Source organism: Triturus cristatus, chromosome 6 (assembly GCF_964204655.1).
Source record: "Triturus cristatus chromosome 6, aTriCri1.1, whole genome shotgun sequence".
NCBI classification, from domain to species: Eukaryota; Metazoa; Chordata; class Amphibia; order Caudata; family Salamandridae; genus Triturus; species Triturus cristatus.
In genome coordinates, this window is record NC_140589.1 from 111361602 (window position 1) to 111387727 (window position 26126).

The 26126-nt window shown below is 46.4% G+C and overlaps 1 protein-coding gene across 2 annotated transcripts in view; it reads right to left on the bottom strand.

Annotated features, from left to right (window-relative positions):
* Positions 1-11823: 11823 nt before the first annotated feature.
* Positions 11824-26126, bottom strand: part of YIPF3 (Yip1 domain family member 3) — a 115054-nt gene continuing 100751 nt past the window's right edge. For both annotated transcript variants that reach the window (XM_085610320.1, XM_085610319.1), the window contains 2 exons: positions 14133-14256; positions 11824-12373 (listed from right to left, as the gene is read on the bottom strand). In XM_085610320.1, the coding sequence (XP_085466446.1) occupies positions 12243-12373; positions 14133-14256 (255 nt within the window). In that variant the 3' untranslated portion in view covers positions 11824-12242. The remainder of the gene's footprint in view (positions 12374-14132; positions 14257-26126) is intronic.

Sequence of the window (26126 nt, forward strand, 5' to 3'; positions counted from 1 at the left end):
CTACAGAAGTTCCACATCGGGTAGGATATAAAACATATGGTATTGAGGCAGTCCAGTCCAGGTTGATCTTGTTGATACAGGCTCTCCTGATATCTTGGCCCTAAGGGTTACTCCACCCTGTGGAAACGAATGTTACATCGTTAATGTTTATAACAGACCGATCGGCCACTCCAAGGTTTCACCAACACTTGAAGCCCTGGATCTCCTCTTGAAAAACGTAGTTGGAGACACCCCGGTTATCTTGGGAGGAGACCTAAATTGTAATTACGAACCTGTTCCGGGCATCTCTGATGTGTTCGAAGATGAGGACCAAGCGTATAATATCCCCCAGCTTGATACCACAAAATCTGTTAAATACTCCACATTGGCCAGCCAATTACTAAGACTCACCGCAGATCACGGCCTTAGAGCAGGCAATGGCCGTCTCCCATCGGACTTGCAAAAACAACCAACCTTCTCTAAAGCTAAAAGCAATCTAGATTTTGCACTTGTTTCTCTTAGCATCTGGCACTTTTTGATTGATCTGAAAGTAATAAGTAGGGGGGAAAGAGATCACTATCCTTTGGAACTTTACATCAACATGAATATGGTTAGTGACACCATCACAACATCAACTGAGAATATCCATGTAAGCATGTGTGAGGACGTCCACACAAACAACAACAGACGTGCAGTAAGATGGCCACGTGTTCTGGCGGATGGTAAGGCCTTAGCGTTGGTGTACTCTCTTTTTGAGCAAATGTTTGCACATATAGTTGACCATGCCTTCTTACCTGAACATTTTGATCATTTCGTTGATCTTCACAAAGTTTTCTTTTCAGAACTAAAAACGTATCTATCAAAAATGCCGAGAAAAAAGCAACAAAACATAAGAGTGGCCAATCACGGAAAGTTATGGTATGACCACTCGTGCAGGATTGCTAAAAGAAACTTATTGCTTGCCATTAAAAACAAGGCAAAAGAAGAAGTTAAACTTGCAAGGGTGGAATACAAACGTATACTAAAAACATCCAAAAAACTATGGGAGGAATCAATTTGGGCTGAAATGTTAGCTGCTGCAAAAGTTAATGATAATGTTGGCTTCTGGAGGCTGGTGGCTAATGGGGGGCACGCTGGGAGAGCTGTGAAAGATGTATTCCTGGATGAGATGACCTGGGTAACTCACTTTACAAATCTTTATAAACAATACGATGGCGACAGTAAAGGGAGCTTATGGTGCCCCCCCCTTATTGAACCCCCCCTTATTGAACCCCTCAACTTTACACTGGATGAGACAGTAAGGGCGATCAACGAACTTAAAAACACCAAAGCCCCTGGCCCGGATAAAATACCGGGGGATCTTTACAAACACGAAGTTGACGTCTGGGCCCCATATGTGAACCGCCTGTTTAATGCTTTATCATCAAACTGCAACTTTCCTGATAGTTGGCGTGCAGCGGAGGTTGTGTTAATATTTAAAAAGGGGGATAGACTGATACCCTCTAACTACAGACCCATTAGTCTGATGGACACGCTCCAAAAATTATATGCTAAACACTTGCTATTCAGGATTAATGACTGGCTGGAAAATTCGAACATAATTTCCAAATTCCAAGCTGGTTTTAGGAGTAGGACCAGCACTATTGACCAAATTTTTCGATTTTGTTGTTTGATTTGGAAGTATGTGCACATTAAAAAAGGTCACCTGTATGTTGCCTTCGTTGACCTGAGGGCTGCATTCGATCTTGTCCCACGCAGTCTACTTTGGAAAACTTTAAGAGAAATAGGTCTACCGGGATGCCTCCTAGCCCAAATAGTTGAGCTGCATGCTGACAACTTTGCAAACATCAGGTGGGGCCCTAATGGCGAGTTGACACGCAATATTCCTATTGAACGCGGGGTTCGCCAGGGATGTGTCCTGGCCCCTACCTTGTTTTCTCTGTTTATTAATGATGTCCCCGAATATTTGAATGTTTGTGTTAATGATTCGCCGCAGCTCAATGGTGAAAGGGTGCCTGCGTTGCTCTTCGCAGATGACACAATACTTATATCTCAAACAAAAAAGGGCCTCCAGGCACTCCTTAATTCCTTCAGTTGCTATTGCCAGACAAAGGGCTTGGAAATTAATGCTGACAAAACAAAATGCATGTCATTAAATCCCAGTATGCCAGATAGAGGGTTCCTGACCCTGAATAGTCAAAAATTGGGTATTGTGGAAAACTTTTCCTATTTGGGTGTTGTGCTCGATTCCAAACTAAGTTGGAAAGCCCAAATCGAGAAAAGCAAGATAACATATGCCCAAAATGTCAAGCCAATTTTATGCAAAATGAATACTAGCACGAGCAAAAGTGTAACCCCGGTTTTAGAACTTTTTAAATTTAAAATACAATCTGCTGTGCTATATGGAGCAGAGATATGGGGCACATGGGCCAAGAATAGTTTTCAAAATCTGGACAACAAATTCATGCGTGCTTCTGTAAGGGTCCCTAATAGTACACCTCTTTTACCTCTCCAACTTGACCTGAACTTTAGGAGAACAGACCACCTAGCTATCCTAAGACCATTAATATTCTGGGTTAGGCTCTGGTCCACCCCGGAACTGATAGAATACAGAAATGGTCTACATGAATTGATGACTCTGGATTCCTTTAATTCCATCCAATGGCTAGTGCATATTAAAAAATGGTTTACACTCCTGGGCTTATATTCAATGTGGGAGACTCCCGACAAAATGTCCACCTCTTCCAAACTAATAGTTAAGCAAGCTTTTTGGATCCACATGAGCGGAAATTTAGTGGATGGAAGTAGTGTTGGCTCCGCAGTCCAGGTCTTTCTGTCATTTAAGGATGAGTTCCGTTTTGAACCATTCCTGGACGAGATAGAGCCACCCATTGCAAAAACCCTTTACTTAAAGTTCAGATACGGGATACTTATGCTTAATTACAACACCGAAAGATGGGCACAAAAAAGACTGGGAGAATTGAATGTTAAAACGGGGTGTTGCCCTATGTGTTCCAATGTCTGTTCTGAGAATGAGGTTCACATGTTTTTTGTTTGTAGCGCCTACATGAATGCTAGAAAGAAATGGCTAAAACCAATGTGCAACCTCTTGGGAACTAGGTCCTGCGCAATAGCTTTTAGGATCATGAAAAGTAACTCAACCCAGTACATTGTATTTAGCATAAGTAAATTCCTATACTCTGCCTACATAACCCGTAAGAAACAAGGACAGGTACTCTGAGTTGGAAAGGTGTATATGTTTACATAACTCTTACATTTTTAATATTTTTATATATTTTTAAAATTGAAATGAAATGAATTGTAAAAGCTATTCTTTCTCCATGTACCATTTTCTTAAATTGCTGCCATGTTTACAGCTTGATTTTCTATGTATGTATGTGACTTTTATGGCCAAATTGGCCGAAATAAAGTAATAAATAAATAAAAATACACAAATAAGAGATATATATAAGGATGCTCAGTCACTCAGACTAGACAGTGTCTGCCTCCCAAACCTAACCTTGTGTGCACTGATGGCAAGTGCCAGAAGCCTTCAGAGGGGCGAGACCAGCCCAGTCCAGCCAGCCATTGTACACAGGTGAGGTCAAAGGTATGACTTTGGAGTGCTGAGGTCCAGATCTGTGACCTCTCGTCCCCGGATGGGGGTAATAGCAATGGAACCTACGCTTAGAGCGTAGTCATCAAAGGTGGAGGCATCCCAGTTCTAGCAGCTTTTCTTTGCCAGCAGACCAGAAGTTATGGGGCCCTAGCATTCCTTACATGGGGCATGTGCCATCCTCTCTGCACTACCGCCTGTGCTGGCTCGAAGCCTTTTGAGGGTTGACGAGTGACAGATTTTTTGGGATAAATCTCGCAATTGCATTTTAAATAGAAATATGAGAAAGAAAGTAGAGTTCACTGAAACACCATCAACATATGCTCATATATAGTGTTAAAATCAGTTGTAGGTGTTTACTCTCCACCTGTGTACTAACAGATAAAAACATTTGATCCCACAACTCTATGGTAAGTTTTGGGCAACTAAAAAATTAAGGAAAAAGAGCGATTTGAGTTTAGGGCTTTTTGCATGGCGCCTAAAATGGATATAAAACCCAACTCTTTCTAGACACCTTCAGGGCAAGTTCTCTTTCTTGTCTGTACATTTATGAATGAAGTAAAGGATACATTCAGACAAGTATTATGCTTATAGTTAAGTAGTTAACATCAGTAAAAATTGTACAGACGCTCTACATAATCTCCGTTTTTGCGATATACATTTCAATATGTTTTTGTTCTCATTCGTGCATTAAGCGGCTTGGAAGAAAACAGGGGGTCTCGCTTTCTCACTGTACCAGGTGGATGACTTATAGAGCGAGACCCCAATCTTCTGGTCTCATAAGTTCTTGAAACTCCAGCCCTAGTACATGGGATTATTGCAATATTGCTTAAACATTGGACTTCCATACCATTTTGTCCAGTCCCCTGTATCTCGAGACCATAATTCTGTTCCCATATGTCCCAAAATTCACACTTCTTATTTTGCTCCCTGCTCTGGTCTAATTTCCATATCCTTTGGGCCGAGGCCAACCACCCACTTCTCTTAGGAGGGTTCTGGGATACCCACTTGATACATATCTAGTCTAGCTAATAAAATGAATACAAATAGCAAATTCTTATGATTATTTCTTAATTTAATCCTTAATCGCTCCTCATTCGCAACCCCCAAAAAAACTAGACTTGTGCTTACCTCCAGGTTGGACCCCAACACGGTCAAAAGGACCTCGCTTATACCTGGAGTAGAGGGCATTGTCGGGACATATGTTATTAATAACGAATGGTAATATCTCCAGATTTAAATACTACCAACTGCCTTGCTGGACGAAATCACTGGAGAAGGCCGATGAAGGAAATGATGACCGCGAAGCAAAATTGCTAAGTAGCTCAAAACAGAAAAATAGGATATCAGGCTGTTACTGGATGCTTATACTTGCCGGGGAAGATACGTTTACCCTTCCTATAGAGATTTGGGGAGAAGACCTGCCGTCACTGGAAGTACAAAATCTCTGGCAAGTATCAAAGTCTTCTTTGTGGTATGATATCAGTTCAGCTCCACTCAGGAAAAATCATTTAGTTATGATACTGGACACCGAAAAAACAGCCAAAAATCAGCAAACGGCGAAATGCAGTCCCAAGTGTGGGGAGAAAGAAGCTGGTGACATACACATGTTCTGACAATGCCCTCTACTTCAGGTATACACATTTAATGCTCGATTGGCAAACCTTCCGTCTGTGTTGAGACATTTGTGCAAAGAGACGGTAAACTCTGAAACTGATTCATAAAGCCATGCGAGTATGTAGACACAATTTATACCAGCAAATGACTTGATTTGCAAGTAACAGAGATTGTCAAGTGGTGAACTTGACCCTGTAAATCCATTGCCTTTGAGATTTTATTGACTCCCGTCTTTTCAGTTTGCCAGGTATTACTTTTCAACATGAGGCTTGCACTCTTTTTTTTATTATTTCCTTTGCCAGTATCTTTATTTTCCGCATCTTTCCATTTTCCTGCAAGATTACTTCCCCTTCCGTCTACTGGGATGGCTCCTGCTGACCTGTTTGCCAGCTATTCCCTCCTCAGTTTATCTGGCAGCCATTTAAAGCCACTGGAGGCAAGTATATGCCACTGGCAGATTTACGGCAAGACCATCTGCGGACACCAGAAACTTTGAGAAGAGCGCTTCACTATCTTTAACACCGAAGTAAAACTAAATTGTATTGTATTGTATAAACTTTTATATAGCGCAGCTATCACCCAACGGGTATCCTGGCGCTTGGAGACCATGATGACGTACAGCGAACAGAACGACTGGACCACTGATCAGGAATGTTGCTACCTGTTCCTGGCAAATAGCCAGGTCTTAAGGTTCCTCCTAAAGTGCAGCAAAGAACCAGCTTGTCTAAGGTTTAGGGGGATCTCATTCCAGAGACGTGCTGCTGCCGTACCAAAAGCCCTACCTTCCATCCTTGCCAGCTTTACTCTAGCGATGGACACCAGGCTTTGGCTAGTGGACCGGAGGAGTCTTTTGGGCTCGTACCAGGAGAATCGCTCTCGTATTGGTAGCTGACCTATATTGTGTAGTGCTCTGTAAACCATACATAGAGACTTGAATCTAATTCTGTCTTTGATGGGCAGCCAGTGTACGTCCCTCAGCGCCAGAGTCGCGGAGGAGCCGCACTGTCTCTTAAGAGCCAATTTAGCTGCCATAGACTGGACTCTTTGCAACCCCTGCAGGATGTATTGGGGAGCACCCAAATACAAGGAGTTGCAATAGTCCAGTCTACTCAGAATTATGCTTCGGACCACTAAGGGTCTTGCCTTGCTTGGTAGTAGAGGAAGAATTTGCCGAAGAGCTCTCATCAGGGCGAAACAGATGCCGATTGTTTTGTTGGCCTGGGTTTGCATCTGAAGGTCCTCATCCACCATGACCCCTAAGTTACGAATCGTTTTTGCTGCCACTATGGGGGCATCCTCTGGCCTAAACCTAAATTCGCCCACTAAGTGTTTAGACATTTTTGCTGCAGAACAATACAACAGCTCTGTTTTCCCGGCGTTGAGCTGTAAGGAGCTAGCTATCAGCCAGTCTGAGACCCGCCCCATACATGCCTGAAAGGAGCTCATACGCAATGCATGCTTTCCTTCGATGGAGAATAGCAGTTGGATATCATCAGCATAATTGACCACGTCGATCCCATAAGATTTTATAATAGGGATCAGGGGGCCTAAGTAGACATTAAAAGGAATCGGGCTGATTGCCGAGCCCTGGGGTACTCCATAGCAGACCGGGGACCAGGGGGAAGCAAATGGCGTCATAGTAACCGCCTGCTGACGATCTGACAGATAGGATTGTAGCCATTTCAGGGCACATCCCTTCACCAATACCGCATGGCTAACCGTGTCGAATGCGGCTGACATATCCAGTAACCCCAACACTGAAGAGTTCCCTCTGTTGGCTCGCATTCGAAGTTTATCCAACACGGTTCTCAAAGCGGTTTCCGTCCCGTGCCCCGGCCGAAATCCAAACTGGTCCTTGTCCAAGAGATGGTTTTCTTCCAGACAACATAACAGGGACTTACTAACCATCTTTTCCAGAATCTTAATAGGAAATGGCAAGAGAGATATGGGGCGAAAATTGTCTGGCATTGCTGGATCTAAGGACGGCTTCTTCAGCAAAGGGGTAACTGTCGCCTGCTTCCAGCATTCTGGCACTACTCCTTCATTCAGAGATTGGCAGCATATTTGCCGCAGACCCGGAAATAAATCAGGGCCATACTCCTTCCAGATCTTATGAGGGAGAGGATCAAGGGGCGATCCGGATGATATCTCCTGGGCTATGCTATTAAAGAGATCCTTAGTGAGGGGTAGAAAGTATTCAAGAGATGTATCAGTTCTAACTTCCTCATCGGTCAGCAGGGTTCCAATGGTACCCTGGTCAAACCCTCCCACAATTTTGGCAACCTTATCAACGAAGAAAGTGGCAACCTCGTCGCAAAGATTTTGTGATGCCTTAACTCTAATTAGCCATGCACCCAGGATTACTAAGGTCCCTCACGATATTAAAGAGGGCCTTTGTACCATTGGGCGCCTGTAGGATAGAGCTAGCATAAAATTGTGACTTAGCCCCCCCTAATGGCCTGCTTGTATTGATCTTGTGCTGATTTTGAAGCTTTTTTATCTGTTTCCGAGTACGATCTGCGCCACCTTCTCTCGGCCTGTATCTGTAACGGGGCACAGTCCCATTTCCCTTTAAAAATTATTCCTACCCCCCCCCCTCATCTCCCCGTTAAGCGTGGTTTATGAAGGATTTTATAGCCTGCTGGACACGCAAATCCAATCTCCACTAAGGTGTCTAGGTTAATCCAAGTTTCTGTAATAAATAGAAAATCTAGATCCAAATCTTCCAGCAGGTTACTAATCTCCTGATAATGCTTTATCAGGGACCTGCTATTAATCAGGCCACATGTCAGAGCACACTGGTATTCCCCTCGCCCCCCCCTTACCGATGTTAAGCAATGAATCCCTGGAGTAGCAGATCCTACCTGTGCGAATTTGGGCAGCGTTGCTAGCGTTAGACGCGACCGGTGCGCGGAGGGGTTTGCCTCTGGCGCGCGCGCTGCGCGCTTGCATTCCCTCCTCTTAAATAGAGCCAGCCACTAGAGCGCTAACCAAGATGGCGCTCGGTGGGTTGCACTGGCTTAATAGCTAAATTCAAGTGTTTAACATTAAAGACTCAATCCACACCAGGTGTCTACACCTTTCCACCAATTTCCTTTCGGGATCATGTCCCTTCTAGAGAAATCTCAGTTTTTTCTTGCTATATAGCTTAGAGTTTGCTTCTCCTCGTTACCCTGGCTCCACATAACCCTTTTCTTCTCCAAAAGTCTTGCCCCTCACTACTGTACTTAACTGCTGCCTGACTTCAGGGTTAGTCCTCAGTTAATTCAAGGCTGCTTTGGTCACTCTGCTTCTCAAAGCATGATCTCTGCATCCTTAACCATTCTCGGTTTACACCGAATATCTCTCCAGCTAATAGGGTACAAGTCTTTTGACAACAACTCTGCCATTCAGCCTAAGAATTGGAATCCTAACACTGGGCAGTTTATGGGTAGACTTTTGTCATCACTGTGGAACAAAAACATTTGTTTCTGACTTGAGATGGACAATTAGATGCAGTAGTATCGTACACCAATTCTTCTTCACTGTCAGCTGCGGATGGCATGGTGGCCAATTCCAATTTACAGATTAGCTTTGCCGGCATCAGACTGAGCGAAATTGTCCCAACAGTTTATTTAATCAGATCACCACCAGGCAATCAGCGTTCCTCCCTTCACTTCTGGAAGCAGGCTGCTAGCCTGTGGAGTACTTCAGGGTTGTTTATATTACCAAAAGTTCACGTTGAAATGTTTGCTCAGCATATGCGATCCCCCTGGTTACCTGCTTCTGCATATATGTTGATGACATCGATGGCCTCCAGCCGGATGTGAAAGTTGGTGTCACAGCATCAACATTTCAGAAATACCTTGTAGAGCAGTGAGAATGACCAGATGAACAATTGGCTCACGAGGACTAAGAAAAAGTCAAGAGGTTTTTGTCGCTGGTGGCCTTGTGGATCCATGGGAGCTTGCGTTTCGGTATCATAAGATGGGAGACTTCTTCTACAAGGGTGGTGAGCAACCAGGGAACCTGGGATTCAAGCTCGACTCCATTCTAGGATTCTAGCGGTTCCGCTTTCTATTTCAGCTCTTGTGCAGGATTCATCATCTGGCACCTTCTAGGATGATCTCCGCCATTACCACTTTGGAGAACACAAGATGGGATGGCGCTGTCCAGGTCGATGAGGACAGATTCCATTAACTGTGTCTGCATTGGCTCCCATATCAGCCATGGTAACATTCAATGTCCTGCAAATTATCCACGGAGCACACTTTTGACCTCATTCAAGATTTCAGGGGGAAGGGGAGCAAAAATACTCAGCAGTTTAAAAAAAAATGCTCTGTGAAATCAGGACCACCTGATTATACCTCACTTTACTTGTCAGTGTAGGGGCACAAGATTTTCCCCACTGCTCATCCCTGACTTTTGGAACAAACCCCTGAATATATGTGCCCTATAGCACACCTAATCTAGGGGCCTATTGTGATGGCAATCGGTCGTACGACTGCCCGCCATCGCAGCGGGAATGGGACTGCCCGACAAGGATTCGGAGGTCCCACAGCTTAATTACAATGGGACCGTCAGCACGACGGTCAGAAAAGTGCTCAATAACACTGCAGTTTGTGCTGCGGCCTTGGAAAAGGACGGCAGCAAAAGCCGCAGTTATTGAGCATTTGTGCACATTCAAGCACCGTGTGTCAGGCATCACATGTGATGCCTAGCACACAGTGCATGAATAGGTGTGGGGGCACAACATATGCCCCCATGGCCACATTCCAGTGGCCCACGGGCCCTGCATGGGGACCCCAAAGTCCCTTTCCACAGCCTTTCCATGGTAGTGGGACAGCCGTGAAAAGGGACATCGTAATCCCTACAGTTGTACCTGCACAGGCACTGTCTCTATTGTAGGGATTACTGTCCGAACACCGCCCGACGGGATCGTAAGTCGGCAGTCTGTCTCCCAACAGTCAAGGATACGACTGCCTTCATCATAATGCGGCTGCCCCGCAGTGGGACAGGCGGTCGGTGGCGGTCCCACTTGTATAATAATGATGCCCCTAGTTTCTGGAAGCTGATGCCACAAAATGCTCTTTGCAATATGCAGAGCACTGTGAAATAGATTATTCTTGAGGTAGAATCAATGTAAGCACTGAAGGCAGGGAAATTGGATCTTTGGTGCAGAGGTGGAACAAAAGATTGGCCCCTGTGTTTTGTACCTAGTTTGAACCTACAGGCAGGCCTCTCAGCGCTACAAGTCTCAATCATTATAACCTAATTAGCCCCATATGGTTTTCTTTTTCAACTGTAAGATAAATGGTACCATGTATATGAATGAAGTAAGGTTTTCTTGCTCACCCTTTATACCAGAATGTGTTCATACATCGGGTAAGAGCCTGTTACAACCACATTTATGTGATCCTATACACTCCAACAAGGGCTAGCAGTAAATCTTACTAATTGCAGCATACATTCTATTGAGTACATCTTACTCTTTACGGAGCACATCTTACTCTTCACGGAGCACATCTTACTCTTTACAGAGCACATCTTACTCTTTACAGAGCGCATCTTACTCTTTACAGAGCGCATCTTACTCTTTACAGAGCGCATCTTACTCTTTACAGAGCGCATCTTACTCTTTACAGAGCGCATCTTACTCTTTACAGAGCGCATCTTACTCTTTACAGAGCGCATCTTACTCTTTACAGAGCGCATCTTACTCTTTACAGAGCGCATCTTACTCTTTACAGAGCGCATCTTACTCTTTACAGAGCGCATCTTACTCTTTACAGAGCGCATCTTACTCTTTACAGAGCGCATCTTACTCTTTACGAAGCACATCTTACTCTTTACGAAGCACATCTTACTCTTTACGAAGCACATCTTACTCTTTACGAAGCACATCTTACTCTTTACGAAGCACATCTTACTCTTTACGAAGCACATCTTACTCTTTACGAAGCACATCTTACTCTTTACGAAGCACATCTTACTCTTCACTGAGTACATCTTACTCTTCACTGAGTACATCTTACTCTTCACTGAGTACATCTTACTCTTCACTGAGTACATCTTACTCTTCACTGAGTACATCTTACTCTTCACTGAGTACATCTTACTCTTCACTGAGTACATCTTACTCTTCACTGAGTACATCTTACTCTTCACTGAGTACATCTTACTCTTCACTGAGTACATCTTACTCTTCACTGAGTACATCTTACTCTTCACGGAGCACATCTTACTCTTCACGGAGCACATCTTACTCTTCACGGAGCACATCTTACTCTTCACGGAGCACATCTTACTCTTCACGGAGCACATCTTACTCTTCACGGAGCACATCTTACTCTTCACGGAGCACATCTTACTCTTCACGGAGCACATCTTACTCTTCACGGAGCACATCTTACTCTTCACGGAGCACATCTTACTCTTCACGGAGCACATCTTACTCTTCACGGAGCACATCTTACTCTTTACGGAGCACATCTTACTCTTTACGGAGCACATCTTACTCTTTACGGAGCACATCTTACTCTTCACGAAGTACATCTTGCATTTACAGAAAGTAAAACATGGCAAGCGCTGTAGGCAATAGGCTGAAACTGGTGTAAAAGAAGGTGCTGTGATCACATCAACATCCTTTTAATGAAGTGTGGGAGTTCATGCCTTGCTGGACTACAATATCAAGCTCCGAGTGGTGGAGAGAAAACACAGCTGGTAAAACACTGCCAAAGTTCACACAATCGTCTCTGAAGATTACTTATCCAAGGGTTCTGTGTAAGGCCAGGGTCAGGCACAAAAGAGAAAAAGAGGGCGCACTACAGAACGTTCCCTCCATACTACCACCTCTAAAATACAATCTAAAATAAAAGTAGCCCAAAACATAGAAAAAGAAGTTGTGCAGCCACTATATTCACTCTACTTAAGTTTGACCCAGTGGCCAGCAGTTTCATTGTATGACCATCGTCCGATCCTTCGAAGGAAGCGGAGTCTACAGCCAGAGTCTGCCCTCATAGTCTCTGTCCTCAGTGTGCGCAGCTGGGAGTCAGTGAGTCTGTGTTTTCATAACCAGGGCTTTCATGGTTGCATTCAGGATAGGTGAGGAGATGATGGGAATATCTCTGGCCACTCTCTGGAAAGGGGGCACATTCGGACCTTCCAACGTGTCCAGAATACCTAGAGGTGGGAGAGAATAAAGTTAGCCAAGAACATTATGCTATCTTCAAAGAAAACAAGGCAGCAAAAGATAGACTGGGAAATTATGATACAAAAAGAAGAAGATTTGATTGAATGTAATAGGTTTAGAGATGGAGAGAAAGAAAATAAAATTAAAGGCACAACAGCATCAAAAACTAATTTAAGCACAAGAAAGTGCAGCTTAGCTTTACATCTGTGTAACAGATTAATCTAGAGATCTTGGTTTCACTGAAGAGCAGGCATGAAACAGCCAAGGCACTTACAGCTTCACCCACAGCCTTCCTGCTCTGAAGGCAGAGAGCCTGGGTGAGGAGAGGGTGTTCCTGACTCCACGCTGCTGCTCCTTCGTCACCAGGTTGAAGCGGTCACTCTAGTGCTAGCCATATTTTTGTGGGATGTACATCTCTGTGCGGGGAACTAGACCAGAGAAACTCCCCGATTTCAGACAAGCCACAACACAAGCAACCAGAAGGAAAGGATTTGTCATCTCTCAGCCCTAGCCTAATCAGGCAGGTATAAAGGCCAGATTGCTGAGCCATTTAAGGGTGATGGAGAACTGGAGCACTGCTAAAAAACAGAAATCAAAATGTGTGTTTTTTCCATGAAGGTAGGCTGGTTCATGTGTGATGCCTTTGGTAAAGCCAAGTACTGGGAGGTCATGTTATGTTCCTTTCAGTAATAGCAATACTTGGGTACTGCAGGATAGGTATTTATGAGCCGATCATACAGCAGCACAGCCACGGCATCAAAGCAAAACTGTGGTGACAAAGGTAAGGTTGAGCTGCACCCTTACAGTGCTAATCTCCCATGGTATCATTTACAGTGCAGTTATTACACTTACATCAGAGACGTCTAGGACATCACAAAGCCTTCCCGCTACACTGCTACACCCCCACTCACTATAGGAAGTTTTACAGAATGATCATTTGGTAACAGATAAACAGAATAGAAGAAGAAGCACATTATTGAGAACATTTAGATCGTTGTGACCCCCTACGCTGAAGTGATGCTATAGTGAATGGGGAGGTGCTGCAAAGGACATGGGAGGTGGCAAGTAAGCGCCTCGAAAGAAGTTACTCGCCCCGGTCGTGCAGAATTCTGGAAGGCTGCTAAGTAGCCTGGACTCTCAGTTGTACAGAGAAGGGTCTCCGATCACACCTGAGGGCTGAAAGTTGTCTGTATCGCCTGACTGAGTATAGACATGTGCAGAGCAGAAGAGTGATGCTGTCAGACTGAGCAATTTCTAAACCACACCATGCCAATAAACATGTATAGATTATTGGCTTGATCAAAAAGGGGAGGTTGCAGGGCTTCCGAACACACCCATGTAGCGGATGGGAAATTTCAGAGTAATCCCATGCACCCAGAAGTGAAAAGGCAACAAAGAAAACAAGAATATGTGACATGAAGAGAGAGAGAGAGAATGAAGTCAAGTTCACCGCCACCATTCAGAAAAATCTCCCATCCCCTCTTTGTCTTAACATGCAACATTCTATTTTTTCATTTAATAGCAAACTATGCTGCTGCCTTATTTTGAAGGAAAACAAACATTTCGATCCTTTTAACTTGGAGAAAACCAACGCAGATAGTCATTCCCAGTTTCACCGATGCTCTTCGCTTCAGCAGTGTCTACTCATAAACGTCAAACCCGATCATACAATTTGCAAGGATAATAACCGACTCTAAAAAACACAAGCCCATCACTTCTCCACCCTTCCTGCTGGAAGATCCAGCTTACCTTCAACAACCTTGTGGTAGGCAAAGTGCAGGTACAGAAGAAAAAGCATGTGCAGGGCAGTCAGGGTGCCGCAGATGATGAGCCGCTGGGTGTGTCCAACTGTGCGGGAAAGCAGAACCGCAATCTACAAGAGAAGGAAGGGAGAGTTATTGACACAAGGAAGGGAAGCAAGACAGCTCTAGTAGTAGTAATCTCTGAAAAGGTCACAGGGCTTATAATAGGTACATTACAAGCATTCCCACCACGGTGAAACCCATACAAGAAAAACAAGCATTGGCAAAACCAATAGGTCTTGCCTATGGGCGAGCAGTTAGCTTTGTCAGTCCGGTGGGAATGGTGAATGGGAAGGCAGGTAAATTGGTGGACAGCAGGATGGTAAAAAATAAAAATAGCGCTATAAAGTAGCCAGAGCTGGCTGCGTTGTGGCGCTTTCTTCCTTTTGTTTAATGGGAGTGGGGAGAATAAATGGACGAGGCGGCTATGGGAAGGAAAAGAAACAGTGATGGGGCGTCTGGAAGTTAGGTGAAACAGAGACTGGGTGGGTGGGGGCTAGAAGAAAGAGGTAAAGGGTGGAGGGGGATAAGAAACTGGAACAATGGTGGATGGGAGGAGAAAATCAGGGACTTCCTCTTTTATCTGCACTTTGGGTATTTCACAAAACCACCCAGTAGTGAATTGTATACGAATGTCTGGATTACTTACCGGTAATCTTCATTACTCGGAGTCCAGGTCTTCTACGATACAGTCCTGTTTTTTTCCTGCCCACAAGGTGGGTGAGCTTGATTAAGGTATAGGGGATTGTTGTAACTTGCTTGTATACATACAGGATGTGATGTCATTACTCCTCCCCTTTTCTACTGCCACATAGGAATGGCGGGCGTGTTGGGAGGATTTTTTTTGTATGTCAGTTAGGGAACAGGTTCTGTGGGATGGAGATAGAATCTCGCAGGTAAATGGGGTAGACTGACAAGGAGGTAATGAAAGCTGGCAAATACACAGGCTATAAGAAAGTGCATGTCTTCTTAGAAAACCTCCACCTGTGGAAAATACGTGAATTCCTTTGAAAGAAGGAATTAACCACAGAATTTACACCATCACTTCTTGGATATTGGTGTAGTACATACAGTACAACTGTTGAATGCCTCCACCTCGTGTGCCCTGTCCTGTACCCAGCCTGCACCACGTGTGCCCTGTCGTGTACTCTACGTGGTTCCGGCAAACTTTGACAGTGGAGAGATTGGAGGGGCAGCTTTGATAAACTCCTGCTACAGATTTATAGTAAAATAAATTGGTGCTGCTTCTCAAAACCAGAAAAACTGGAACTTTCCCTTCTCCTGAAGAGATGTAATTTGCTACCCTTGTGCTTCAATCATTTTGCAATGTTTGATTTCTCCAGTAGACGATTTTCATTGTGCACTTAAACAAACGTTCTCCGTGGTCTGTAAATGAATGCTGAAGCACAACCAAAAAACTAATTTCAGTAGCAACGCCCTAATCTATTTTATGCCAAACAGCCGTCTGGCAAATGCTGATTTCACCATGGTGAAGGGTACCAAGTGCAAGAAAACATGATCCCAGCCGCAATTCTGGAAAAGAAAATAATGCTTCTCAACACAGCCGAAAATTAGTATTCTTTTGCATGTGCCATATTGGTGCAGCTCAAAGCAATAAAAGCACACTAAGCTGGTGCAAAATGACATAGTAACATTCCACAAAAACTATAATAAATGGTTCCATGCCAAGGTCACAGGGTCCTTATTTAGTTTGAAATGACAGTTTAGCCCGTATTTTGCCAACGAAGTATGCAATTGATACACACGCATAGTGACGTGTATGGTATACACAGTTCTGTGGGGTGTCTGATTTTTTATTTCTTGAAATTTCGAATCTATTTTGGAATTCCTGATTACGTACTTGGAACGTAGAAAAGGAAAATACTGCCAAATTGTACTTTCAGATAAAAAGGCTTCACAGAGAGGAACCATTAATAAAAAAGTTTGCACCAGAAATGCTGCAGCAAGTGCACGTTCGCTGGGGACAGGTTGTCATTGAATTGGACGTGCTTCTCTGGACAGCAAGCACCGACACCACTACGAAGGAAGCAGCCTATGGGCAGTGTAGGCATAAGGGATGCCGACTTTGGAACCGAGGAACCAGGTTCAATTCTAGGCGGCCCCTCAACATCTTGTGATTCTGGGCAAATCACTTAATCTCCCCTGCATTAAAAATAAAAATGAACGTGAAGTTGTGTAATGTAACTGGTGCTCAAGTAAAGCGTCACATAACCTCTGTTGGGTCAATTTGGCGATTTAAAAATGCACAAAAAAGAGGAAATAGTACCTCAATCTCAGAAAGAGGGGCTGAGGGAGACGAATTAAGTTAAATTAATATGTACCTGGGCAATGCGTTAAACGGAGACAAGGAAGTGTTGCATCCCACAGGCTGACAATTAGAAGGCAGCAAACAAGAGTGATAATGGTGCTAACAAATAGTAAGTGATGGACAGGCTAGAAGTCTCTTTTGTAGAGTTTTTTCCCCCCAGATACAATAGATCGTCACCATAGCGACAGCGCATGCCCTTTGCCTGCAGGCTTGACCTAAAAATGAAACAAACGGTTTCACTGGTGGATGTACGGCTGTTTTACCTTTAGAACCTTGAAGCTGGTCAAGTGGTATGAGTAATGTGACAAACAAAGCAGTCTCCAATGTCATTCTTCTGCCAATCCTTGCTTTGACTCGTGAGGAGACCTAACACAACAGACTCAGCTAACTGGATCTCAATGCTGCCTGGCTGCGTCCTGGGCAGACACTCAGTTTTGTTATTCTTAATCATGAAGCACCAAATCAGCAGCACGGAGTGCAGGCAGGAATATCACACAATGTTCTCAGGCAAACAAAGCAGGAATGTCAGTGGTAGGCCATGACACAGCATGCTGACAAAACTGCCTCTGTCCTTGGATTCAGAGACAAGCAGCTCCCTGGGATCAAACGTTAAATCTGTGGGGAGCAATGCTCAAGCCTAGTATGAAGTAGCGTGCCAATTTGTGAGGCAACAAGATGCCCTGGGCGTGCACTCTGAAGCCCCGCACCCTGATCTGGGTTTGATTTTGAAGAACGACTGAGCGAATGGAGAGAAGAAGGTTCCAGTTTGCGCTGAAGCGGGCCTGTGAACCCTAGCTGCAGATGTGGACTTTGAGTTGGCCTGACCATAGGTTCGAGGACAGGTGCCTGCACAGAAGGGGACGGGGGTGGATACCTGGGAGAGCTATCTCCAGTGAAGCAAAAAGGGGACCACAACCACTGCGGCATGCCTCATCTCTGTGTCAACAGAGACTCGGAATACGTGCCGCGTGGAGGACATTGACAGATAGGTAGCAGAGTGTTGCCAGCCAAGATGTCCACAAAGCGCCATGTGGTATTTGGGGAGGAAAAGATCTCTCAGGAAATGTGCCCAGACTGATGGAATCTCCTGAGGATGCGGTTTGATTTACCAGAAATCATTTGACAAAGCTCAAGGAAGAAGCCCTCACAGAAGATTGGAGTGTCCCTTATGCGAGGCTGTCTTGCCTTGGTCCCCATGCAGTTAGGCAGCAGTGGACTGATCGGAGCGCTCTAGGACCATGGATCAAAAGCTGTAAATCCAACAAAAACTGGTAAAAAAAAAACAGCGGTCATACAGGACTATCTAGAACACTTCCTAAATGAGATACGCAGGGTGTAAGAAACTGTATCTATATATACTGCACCAAAGTGAGGTACAGTGTGTATAGAGTCCAAGAGTCTCCAGAGGTTTGGCAGAGGTTAAAGTTAGATAGAACCTTACTCTCTAAAGTGGTAGCTTGATCGAGCAGTAAGGCAGTATCAGAGGACAGTGTAAAGCACTTGATGTACACACTCAGTCAGCAAATGGTCTCACACACTCAAGAACTGAACTCTAGGCCAATTGTTTTGTATAAAAAAAATATACTGTTGTTTTATTTCTAGAACCAAGCAAGCCTGGTACAGGTAAGCATATAAATACTTTGCAGTAGTAATTTACTTGTTTGAACACAGTTCAGACTTGCAGTATAACTGGTACTGGTTTTGATTACAGGTTTAAGAAAGCAGTTTGCAACACATTGCAGGTATAGTACATTCAATTGAATGGACTTTTGAGGGAAAATGCAGTTAATTACTTTTCTAACCACAGCACCAGATCCTAGATTCAGCCCTGGGACATTTCCTGAAAACAGGTGAGTAAATGCGTTTTGGTTAAAGGTATGATTTTTAAGGAATATTGTTGTATTTCAAAAGTTGACACTTCAAAACTTTTTCACATAGAATCACCAATGTTTTCCTATGGGAGGAAATTCACTTAGCAGATAAGTTAGGTTATCGTTACTTTTGCTTACTCAGTGCTGGATCCTGGATTCAGCACTGGGACATTTCCTGAAAACAGTTGAGAAAATGCGTTTTGGTTAATTGGCTGATTTTTAAGGAATATTTGCTGTTTTCAAAAGGTCGACACTTAGAAACTTTTTGAGTGAAAAAGTGTCAATGTTATCCTATGAGGAAAAATGAGTTATCAGTTTCAAGGTAAGTAATCGGTCTTTTGAGTTAGGGTTCTGGGGTTGGATTCAGGGGGCTCCCAGGGTCATTGATGCACTGTTGTTCCACCTTCAGCTGTACTCGTGCGGCCAGGTGCAGAGTCTTGAGGCCCAATGTTATCCTATGGGGGATAGGAGGACCCCGGTTGGTGGCTGCTGGCAAGCAGGCCACAGGGTTGTGGGAGCAAAGCTCCTAGTGTTAATCTCAGGGCACGTTGGGGACCAAGTTAGCACCAAAGGGGCACCCTCAGCTGCGCTGGGGCAGCCGGGTGCCGGATGCAGTTTTGAGGTCGGGTGCCCTGTTTATTTCAATTGAGATTCTCCGGGACAAAGAAACACTGCAGGCTCGGGGACGAAGATCTTCCAGGAGTGACCACCACTTCTAGGGGTAAGTTTGGACGTAGAGGGATGGTTAGGCACCACTGGTTTGGGCACACAAGGCCGTGGGGCGACGGGTGCAGGGGTGCCTTTGGACGTTGGATTTTCTTACCGGCTCTGGGGGAGGGGGGGGGGGGGGGGGGAGGGGGGGGGGGGGAGGGGGTCTCCTGGATTGAGGCTGCAGGCGTCATCTGGAGGCTTGAGGCAGGGCAGCGGTCCCCAGATCTCGGATCAGGCTTGCCGGGGGGACCTCCTCGTGGTGTTTGTTCACTCAAACACAGGTCGGGCTCGGGGGGTGCAGAGTGTGCTGCATTCGCGGATCCTGGCTGGCACCAGAAGCTGCAGTTCAAACACATCCGGTGTTCACGAGAGAAACAGCTTGGAAAGTGAATGCAGACAGGTCCTCCGGGGTTTTTGAGGTTGCTGGCTGCAGGACACACTGGGATTTTGCAGGAGCAGGTTCGAGGGGAGACAGGCCTGTAGGGCTGGGGCCAAGTCAGTGGGCGTCGTCCTCTTGTTAGTCTTCTTCTTCTCTTGTGGTTGCTGGATCTGAGGAAGGAAGGTTCAGGGTGCCCCTAAATACTATATTTAGGGGCGTTACTTGTAGGTAAAGGGCAGGGACCAATGGGTCCCTTCCCTGGGGCGGGTACACCCCCGATTCTGCCACTCTCCAGTGGGAGGGGGGCAGGAGCCTGTCCCTGGTTGACTGGGTCCCCCCATCCTCAAGATAGCGGGGACTCGAGGTTGTGCTTCACCTCGCCTCCCCCACCTTAGGGGTGGAGTTTGCAGAGGTGGGCACACCTCTGTTCCTCACTTTGTTTTTCCCACCAGGTCTCCCGCCCAAAGTGGGGGGTAGAACCAGTTGCTGAGTACAGCAAGTGGTCTGGAGAAGCTCACAAAGGCGGCATGCCTTTGAAGCTTCTCCTTCGTGAACCCTGCCCATCCTGGGGGAGGAGGCTTGGCACCTTGTCCCAGGATGTGCATTGTTTCAGGCCCCTGAGAGCAGCAAGCTCTCGACCCAGGGGTCCAGAAACATGTCTGGTGGTGGCAGCCTGCGCAGCCACTCAGTCAGGTCACTGGGAGTTGGTTGAGTTTCAGGGGGCATCCCTAAGATGCCCTCTGTCGTGCATTTTACATTAAATCCCACACTGGTATCAGTGTGGGTTTAATGTGCTGAGAAGTTTGATACCAAACTTCCCAGTCTCCAGTGCAGCCATTACGGTGCTGTGGAGTTCGGAATGACAACCTCCCAGCACCATATACCCTTAATGGCAGCACTGCACTTACAGGGCCCAGGAATGGACCTGGGCATTGTAGAGGTACAGGGCTCACACACCTGTACCCTCACCACTGGCATAGGGTACCCAGCTAGAGGGGTGACTGATGTATGCCAGGGCAGTGATTTGTGGGCATGACACACAGGGATGTATGCCATGTCGTTTCTTTGTTTTGTTCTGCAACCAGACACTCAGTCTGCAAAGGCAGTGTGTGCGTGTGTGTCAGGGTACAGGGCCTCTAAGGGTGGCACAGTAAGTGCTGCATCCTTTGGGGGCCTTCTCTGGTCACAGTGCACTGGGTACCTATGGTACCATTTACCAGGGGCTGACATGTGGCCAGAGATGCCAATTGGGTTTAGGCTTTAATGCAGTTTTAGGGAAGGAACACAGGCCCTGGGTACCCGATTGGCAGGAGCCCAGGGCACACTCAAAGTACATCAGCAATTCAGCAAAAAGTGGGGGCATACCTTGCAAGAAAGAGGGCACTTTCTCACACAGGGTCTTTGAAGACCCACCTGAAAACATGGATCCACGAACTGTGGAGTGAGATGACAGAGTAGGGGAGGAGAAAAGACTATCTAGATTGAGAAATGGATGAAAACTAACGAACACACAAAACTCTGGAACACCCAAGGCAGGTAAGTAAAGGACCTACGGGAGACGCGTGCAGTGTGAGAACACAGCTGCGGGTTCCCTATTGTTTTCAATGGAGCAAGTCGCGGTTGGATTTTTAAAGTTTAAGGGTACTTCTAGAGAGTCTACAAGCAGGCCACTTACAAGGTAAGTAGTTGGAGGGCCAACACCCACAGGAGCACTGGAGTGCACGAATTACCTCACCCAGGGAAGCCGGGTGCATAGGTGTCTTTTGGTGTCGGGTCGCGTCGTCGTTTTCAATGGAAGCCGAAGAAGTTTTGCTGCTTGTGAAGACTGGAGAAGTGTCCGGTGGAATCCAAGGCTGGATTCAAGATGAAGAAGACCTGAAAGCAGAAGGGACAGTGTTCACAGTCACTTGCCAGTGACCCGGGCCAGGAAGATGGATGCCCACGGAAGTCGGGTGATTTCAGGTGATCAAGGGTGTTTTGACTCTTCAGCCACGAGGTCCAGGAGGCATCGATGACGACCAGGAGCTGGATTCGGAGTGTCCCACGAAGTCTGCAGCTTAGGTGTCAGCAACCGGATTGGCGCAAACAAGCCTTGGCAACAGCAAGTCTTGTGGAAAGTTAAGAAAGTCAGTGGTGCAGACCAGCAATGTCTGAGGTACTCAACCAGCGAGGGTAAGTCAGGGCCGGCCTGGAGCAACCAGGGGAGCCCTTTGGTTCGATGAGAAAGTCTTCAGGGGAACCACAAGCCAACGGGCAAGGGATCGCAAAGACACCTCGTGAGGATTCGCTTCACAGGAGCCCACGGTCACTCGGGACGAGGTAGGCCTCTGATTTCCGAGGGAAATCCTGCTGGAGGCTTGGACCACACGTGGTCCAATGCACAAATTCGTAGAACGTCGTGAAGGGGTTGCACTCGACAATAGTGCACGGTACCCGGGTATTGCTGTTCCTCGTCACTCGTGGGGTCCACTCGCCTCAGGTTTGCTGGGGACTCACAATGGCTGTCGAGAAGTCAGGAAATCTACTTCCGGGGCTGCAGGAACTTCGGATTCCGGCGGGAGCGGGAAAGTTTGCGACCGTTGATTCAAGTTTTTGGTGCCTGCCAAGCAGGGGAGTCACTCCTCGACTCCAAGGGAGATTCTTCAGTCTTCCAAAGGTAGTGGAACGTCGAAGGTCCAGGATTCTTCTTGTAGAGCGTCATCCAGGGATATCTGATTTGCAATGGCAAGGTTTCCCTATCTTATACTAAAGGAAAGGGAGGGACTAGCTCTATGACCACTCCTATAGGAGGGCCAGGGGAGTGGGTGGTTACACCCACTTCCCTTTGTCCAGTTTCACGCCAGAGCTGGGGCAGGTAGCCCCTGAACCGGTTTGAGCTGGCATATGCACAGAGGAGCCTACTGCTCCCCCAGTGCAGGACTTCAAAGCACTCTAGGAGTGCACCCACCCAGCCCCAATACACTAAATCCTGTCTGGAAGGTGGTGACACCTCCCTGTGACAGGATGCCTATTGTTGGGCCTCCTCCACTGCGAGTTTCAGTCAGCAGCAGGAGGGCAGCCCAGTGTCTGTGCTGGTGGCATCCATTTTGTGATGCCAGGGCTCTTTCAGATTTCTACCATGTTTCCACAGTAGGTACATCTCGTCCCCTCTAGAAGGGTGGGATCATACTCCCACACCAGTTACTGGTGTGGGGGTATGATTCCAAGTTGTTTGACACCAAACACGACATGTTTTGATGCAGTCATTCCAAAGTTAGCATTTACCGGTAGGTTATTATGCACTTAAGAGTATATGGTTTAACTGCATCCACAAACAGCCCTGCCCTCAGGATTGATAGGGCCTGCCTTAGGGGTGACTGATCGGTTTATATGTGTGTGTGTATGGTGAGATATAGGAACCTATACCTCAGTGAGGAGTGCTAACACTACCTCACCCAGGCTGCAGTAGCAGGCCTGTGGTGTCGGATTTAGTCTGCTTCCCAGGGGTGGCATAATACATGCTTCAGCCCCTGGTAGGCCTGTGAAGTACCTATGCCCTTGGTACCTAAGGTACCATATACTAGGGGCTCATAATGAACCACAGTATCCGATCACTAGTGCATCTAATATGCACTCCAAGTTGTTTAAGGGAGTAAGCAGATATGCTGGGGTCCTGGATAGCAGGATCCCAGCCAGATTAGTCAAAAACCATCCAAACACCAGGAAAAAAGTGGGTGCAACCATGCAGTCAGATTCCACCTTCCTACATAAACCCGTCCCCCCCCCCCAAACGAAAGGAGATAAGGCTACCCTTGTCCAGATAAGCCTTTATTTCCTGAGTGGCCATATAAGGAAGAACCTGCATTAGCATGGTTGCTCCCTGTCTCATGGTTCACTTGGGAAATCCTACCCCACGGGGTTCTGGAGTTTCTCCAAAGTCTAGGGAAATTACCTGTATTGTGTTTTGGTTCAGAAGCAGGCTGGTGGGGTGTCCGAGTCTGGAAGTGAGGCCCTATTTGGGGTGGACTCACCTTCCTCAGGACACTGGACACCAGGGAAGCCTTTCTGTCCATGACTGTCATATCTGGACCTAAGGGTCAACCTCTGGCTGCCTACAGCTGGGGGTTGGGTCTCTCTGGTTGGAATAGTGGAGGGCATTGGAATGTTTGGGGCAACTATGTCCCAGGTCTCCCTGTGTCCAACAGAGTCCATCTGTGGGATACCTATACCTAGGGGTAAGGGGGATCCCTCAGTATATAGAGGAATATTCACATGGCTAGAACTGCTCTGCTGGGTGTCCCTAATCTGTTGATGAGGGGGTTCCTCTGGACAGGGGCCCACTAAGGGTCCACAGACCTCCCTGACCTCTGCAGCCCTGGGCTGACTGAGGCAGGGTAGAGAGGGGCAGGATACCTGCTCCAGACTGGGTACCACCTTGAAAGGATCCCCTGCCATCATAGCTGTGGCCAGAACAGGCTGACCACTTCTGGGAGAGTTACTTCACAAGGGGCAGGATCAGTTCCCTTAGAAAGCTGACCCTTACCTTTAGTCTGGTGGGGGGAGGACTGTTCCTCACCACCTATGCTCTCGGTTTGTGTGGAGTGATCCATTGTTTCAGGCTTCACTCCCCTTAATTTCTCCTGGGGTGGAGGTGAGGCCCTCAGGGTTTCATCCACTCTCTCAGGGATGCCTAACATACTTAAATGGGCATTGTGATACACCTCCGCCCAGGCTGAGATTTCCAGATCATTCCCCAGTAGACAATCTACAGGCAAGGTTGGGGACACTGTCACTCTCTTTGGGCCAGTGAGATTTACCACTGCCATGGCTGAGATTTACCACTGCCATGGGATGGTCTGTCCTAATTCCATCAATATTGGTCACCTGATATCTAAACTCAGGTAAAACCTGTTCTAGGGGCACTAGTCTCCTTGTCACCATGGTGACACTAGCCCCTGTGTCCCTGTAGGCCACCGCCTTCTGACCATTGATCATGGGCTCTTGTCTAAACATGCCCAAAATATTGGGACTCATGGTAAAGTGGGCAAACCCCATGCCACCATCACAGATTAGAGTTGCTTGTGTAGGGGACCTGGTTAGGCCAGAGTCCACCTGAGTTCCCCAAGAAAACCCAACTAAGTTTTTGGGAGCACTCCCACCACCTGGGGGATTACTACTGGTAGTAACAGGAGGTGTTGGAGCTGCAGTTGAAGGAACATTTTCTTTATTGCCATTCTTTGGACAGCTGGGGTCAGTTTTCCAGTGGCCAGGTTGCTTGCACACATGGCAATATGGTTTCTTATTGGAAGAGGAAGGATTTTGGGACCCACCCCCAGAACTGGATTTTTGGGGCCCTTCAGAGGACTTTTCTGTTTTATTATCCCCACCTTTCTCTTTGGGCTTAGTGGTATCTTTCTTCTGATCACTACCTTGGTTCTTGGGCCTTACCCTGGTTCTGACCCATTTGTCTGCCTTCTTTCCCAATTCTTGGGGAGAGGTCAGATCACAGTCCACCAGGTACTGGTGTAAGAGCTGTTTTTGACAATTGTTAAGGATCTTCTCTCTCATAATCAAATTATACAATCCTTTAAAGTCAGTTGCTCTACTGTCAATTATCCAACCCTTCAAAGCCTTGGTAGCACAATCTACAAAGTCCACTCAGTCCTGTGTCTGTGCCTTCTGGGTATCTCTGAACTTCAACCTGTACTGTTCAGTGGTTAAGCCAAACCCATCTATTAATGCACTCTTCAGGACTTCATAGTCATCAGCATCCTCTTCTCTAACAGTGAGGAGCTTGTCTCTACATTTATCAGAAAAGGAGAGCCACAGGATTGCTGCCCACTGTTTCTGGGGAACCTGTTGTACTTTACAGGCCCTCTCCATAGCAGTTATCCACTTGTGGAGATCATCCCCACTCTGGTAGGGCGAAACAACCTTGGACAGGTTCCTATGGTCTGGAATGTAATCTCTGACTCTAGGGACAGTGTTACTGCCACCAGGGGTATCTAAACCCTCTCTTCTAGAAGCTCTCTGGAGCTCAAAGGCTTCTTTGTCTAATGCCAACTGCTTGGCCTTAAGGGCAACTCTTGCTTTCTCATACTGTAGCAGTTTGTACATTCTTTCAGAGGAGGTCTCTCTTCTATTAAAGTACGAGTTCCTCTGCTGGACAGATTATCTGCCAGATTGATAGGAGTGCTCAGATTCCCTAGAAAGGGATCTAGGCCTCTCCTCCACTCTGTCAGTTCTCTTAGGACGAACTCCTCTGTCCTTTTCAGACCCAGGTGGGTCTGGCCCTTCAATTACAGAGTCCAGGTCATCTTGATTTTCATCATCTGACCCAGAGACTATAGCTGACTCACCCCCTGATCCAGATCCATTAGCTCCTAGAGCAAATCCCAGATCATCTGCTGTCAGCAGATCTATCAGGTGAAGTGTGGAGGGACTCTGTCCTAGCTTCAGGTGCCTTGCAACACACATGGCCATCAAGTCAAAGAAGGTCATGTCCTTATACTGAAGCTGGGTGGACACACTGGCTCCATCCCTTGAGGACATTCTAGTGTTGTGCAGTGTTGTCCTACGTACACTAGTTTGTGGCCTACTGAGCCTAGATTGAGCTGTAGAAAGGGTGTGCTATCCCTTCACAAACAGCTCTAAGTTCAGTAGAACTTGTTG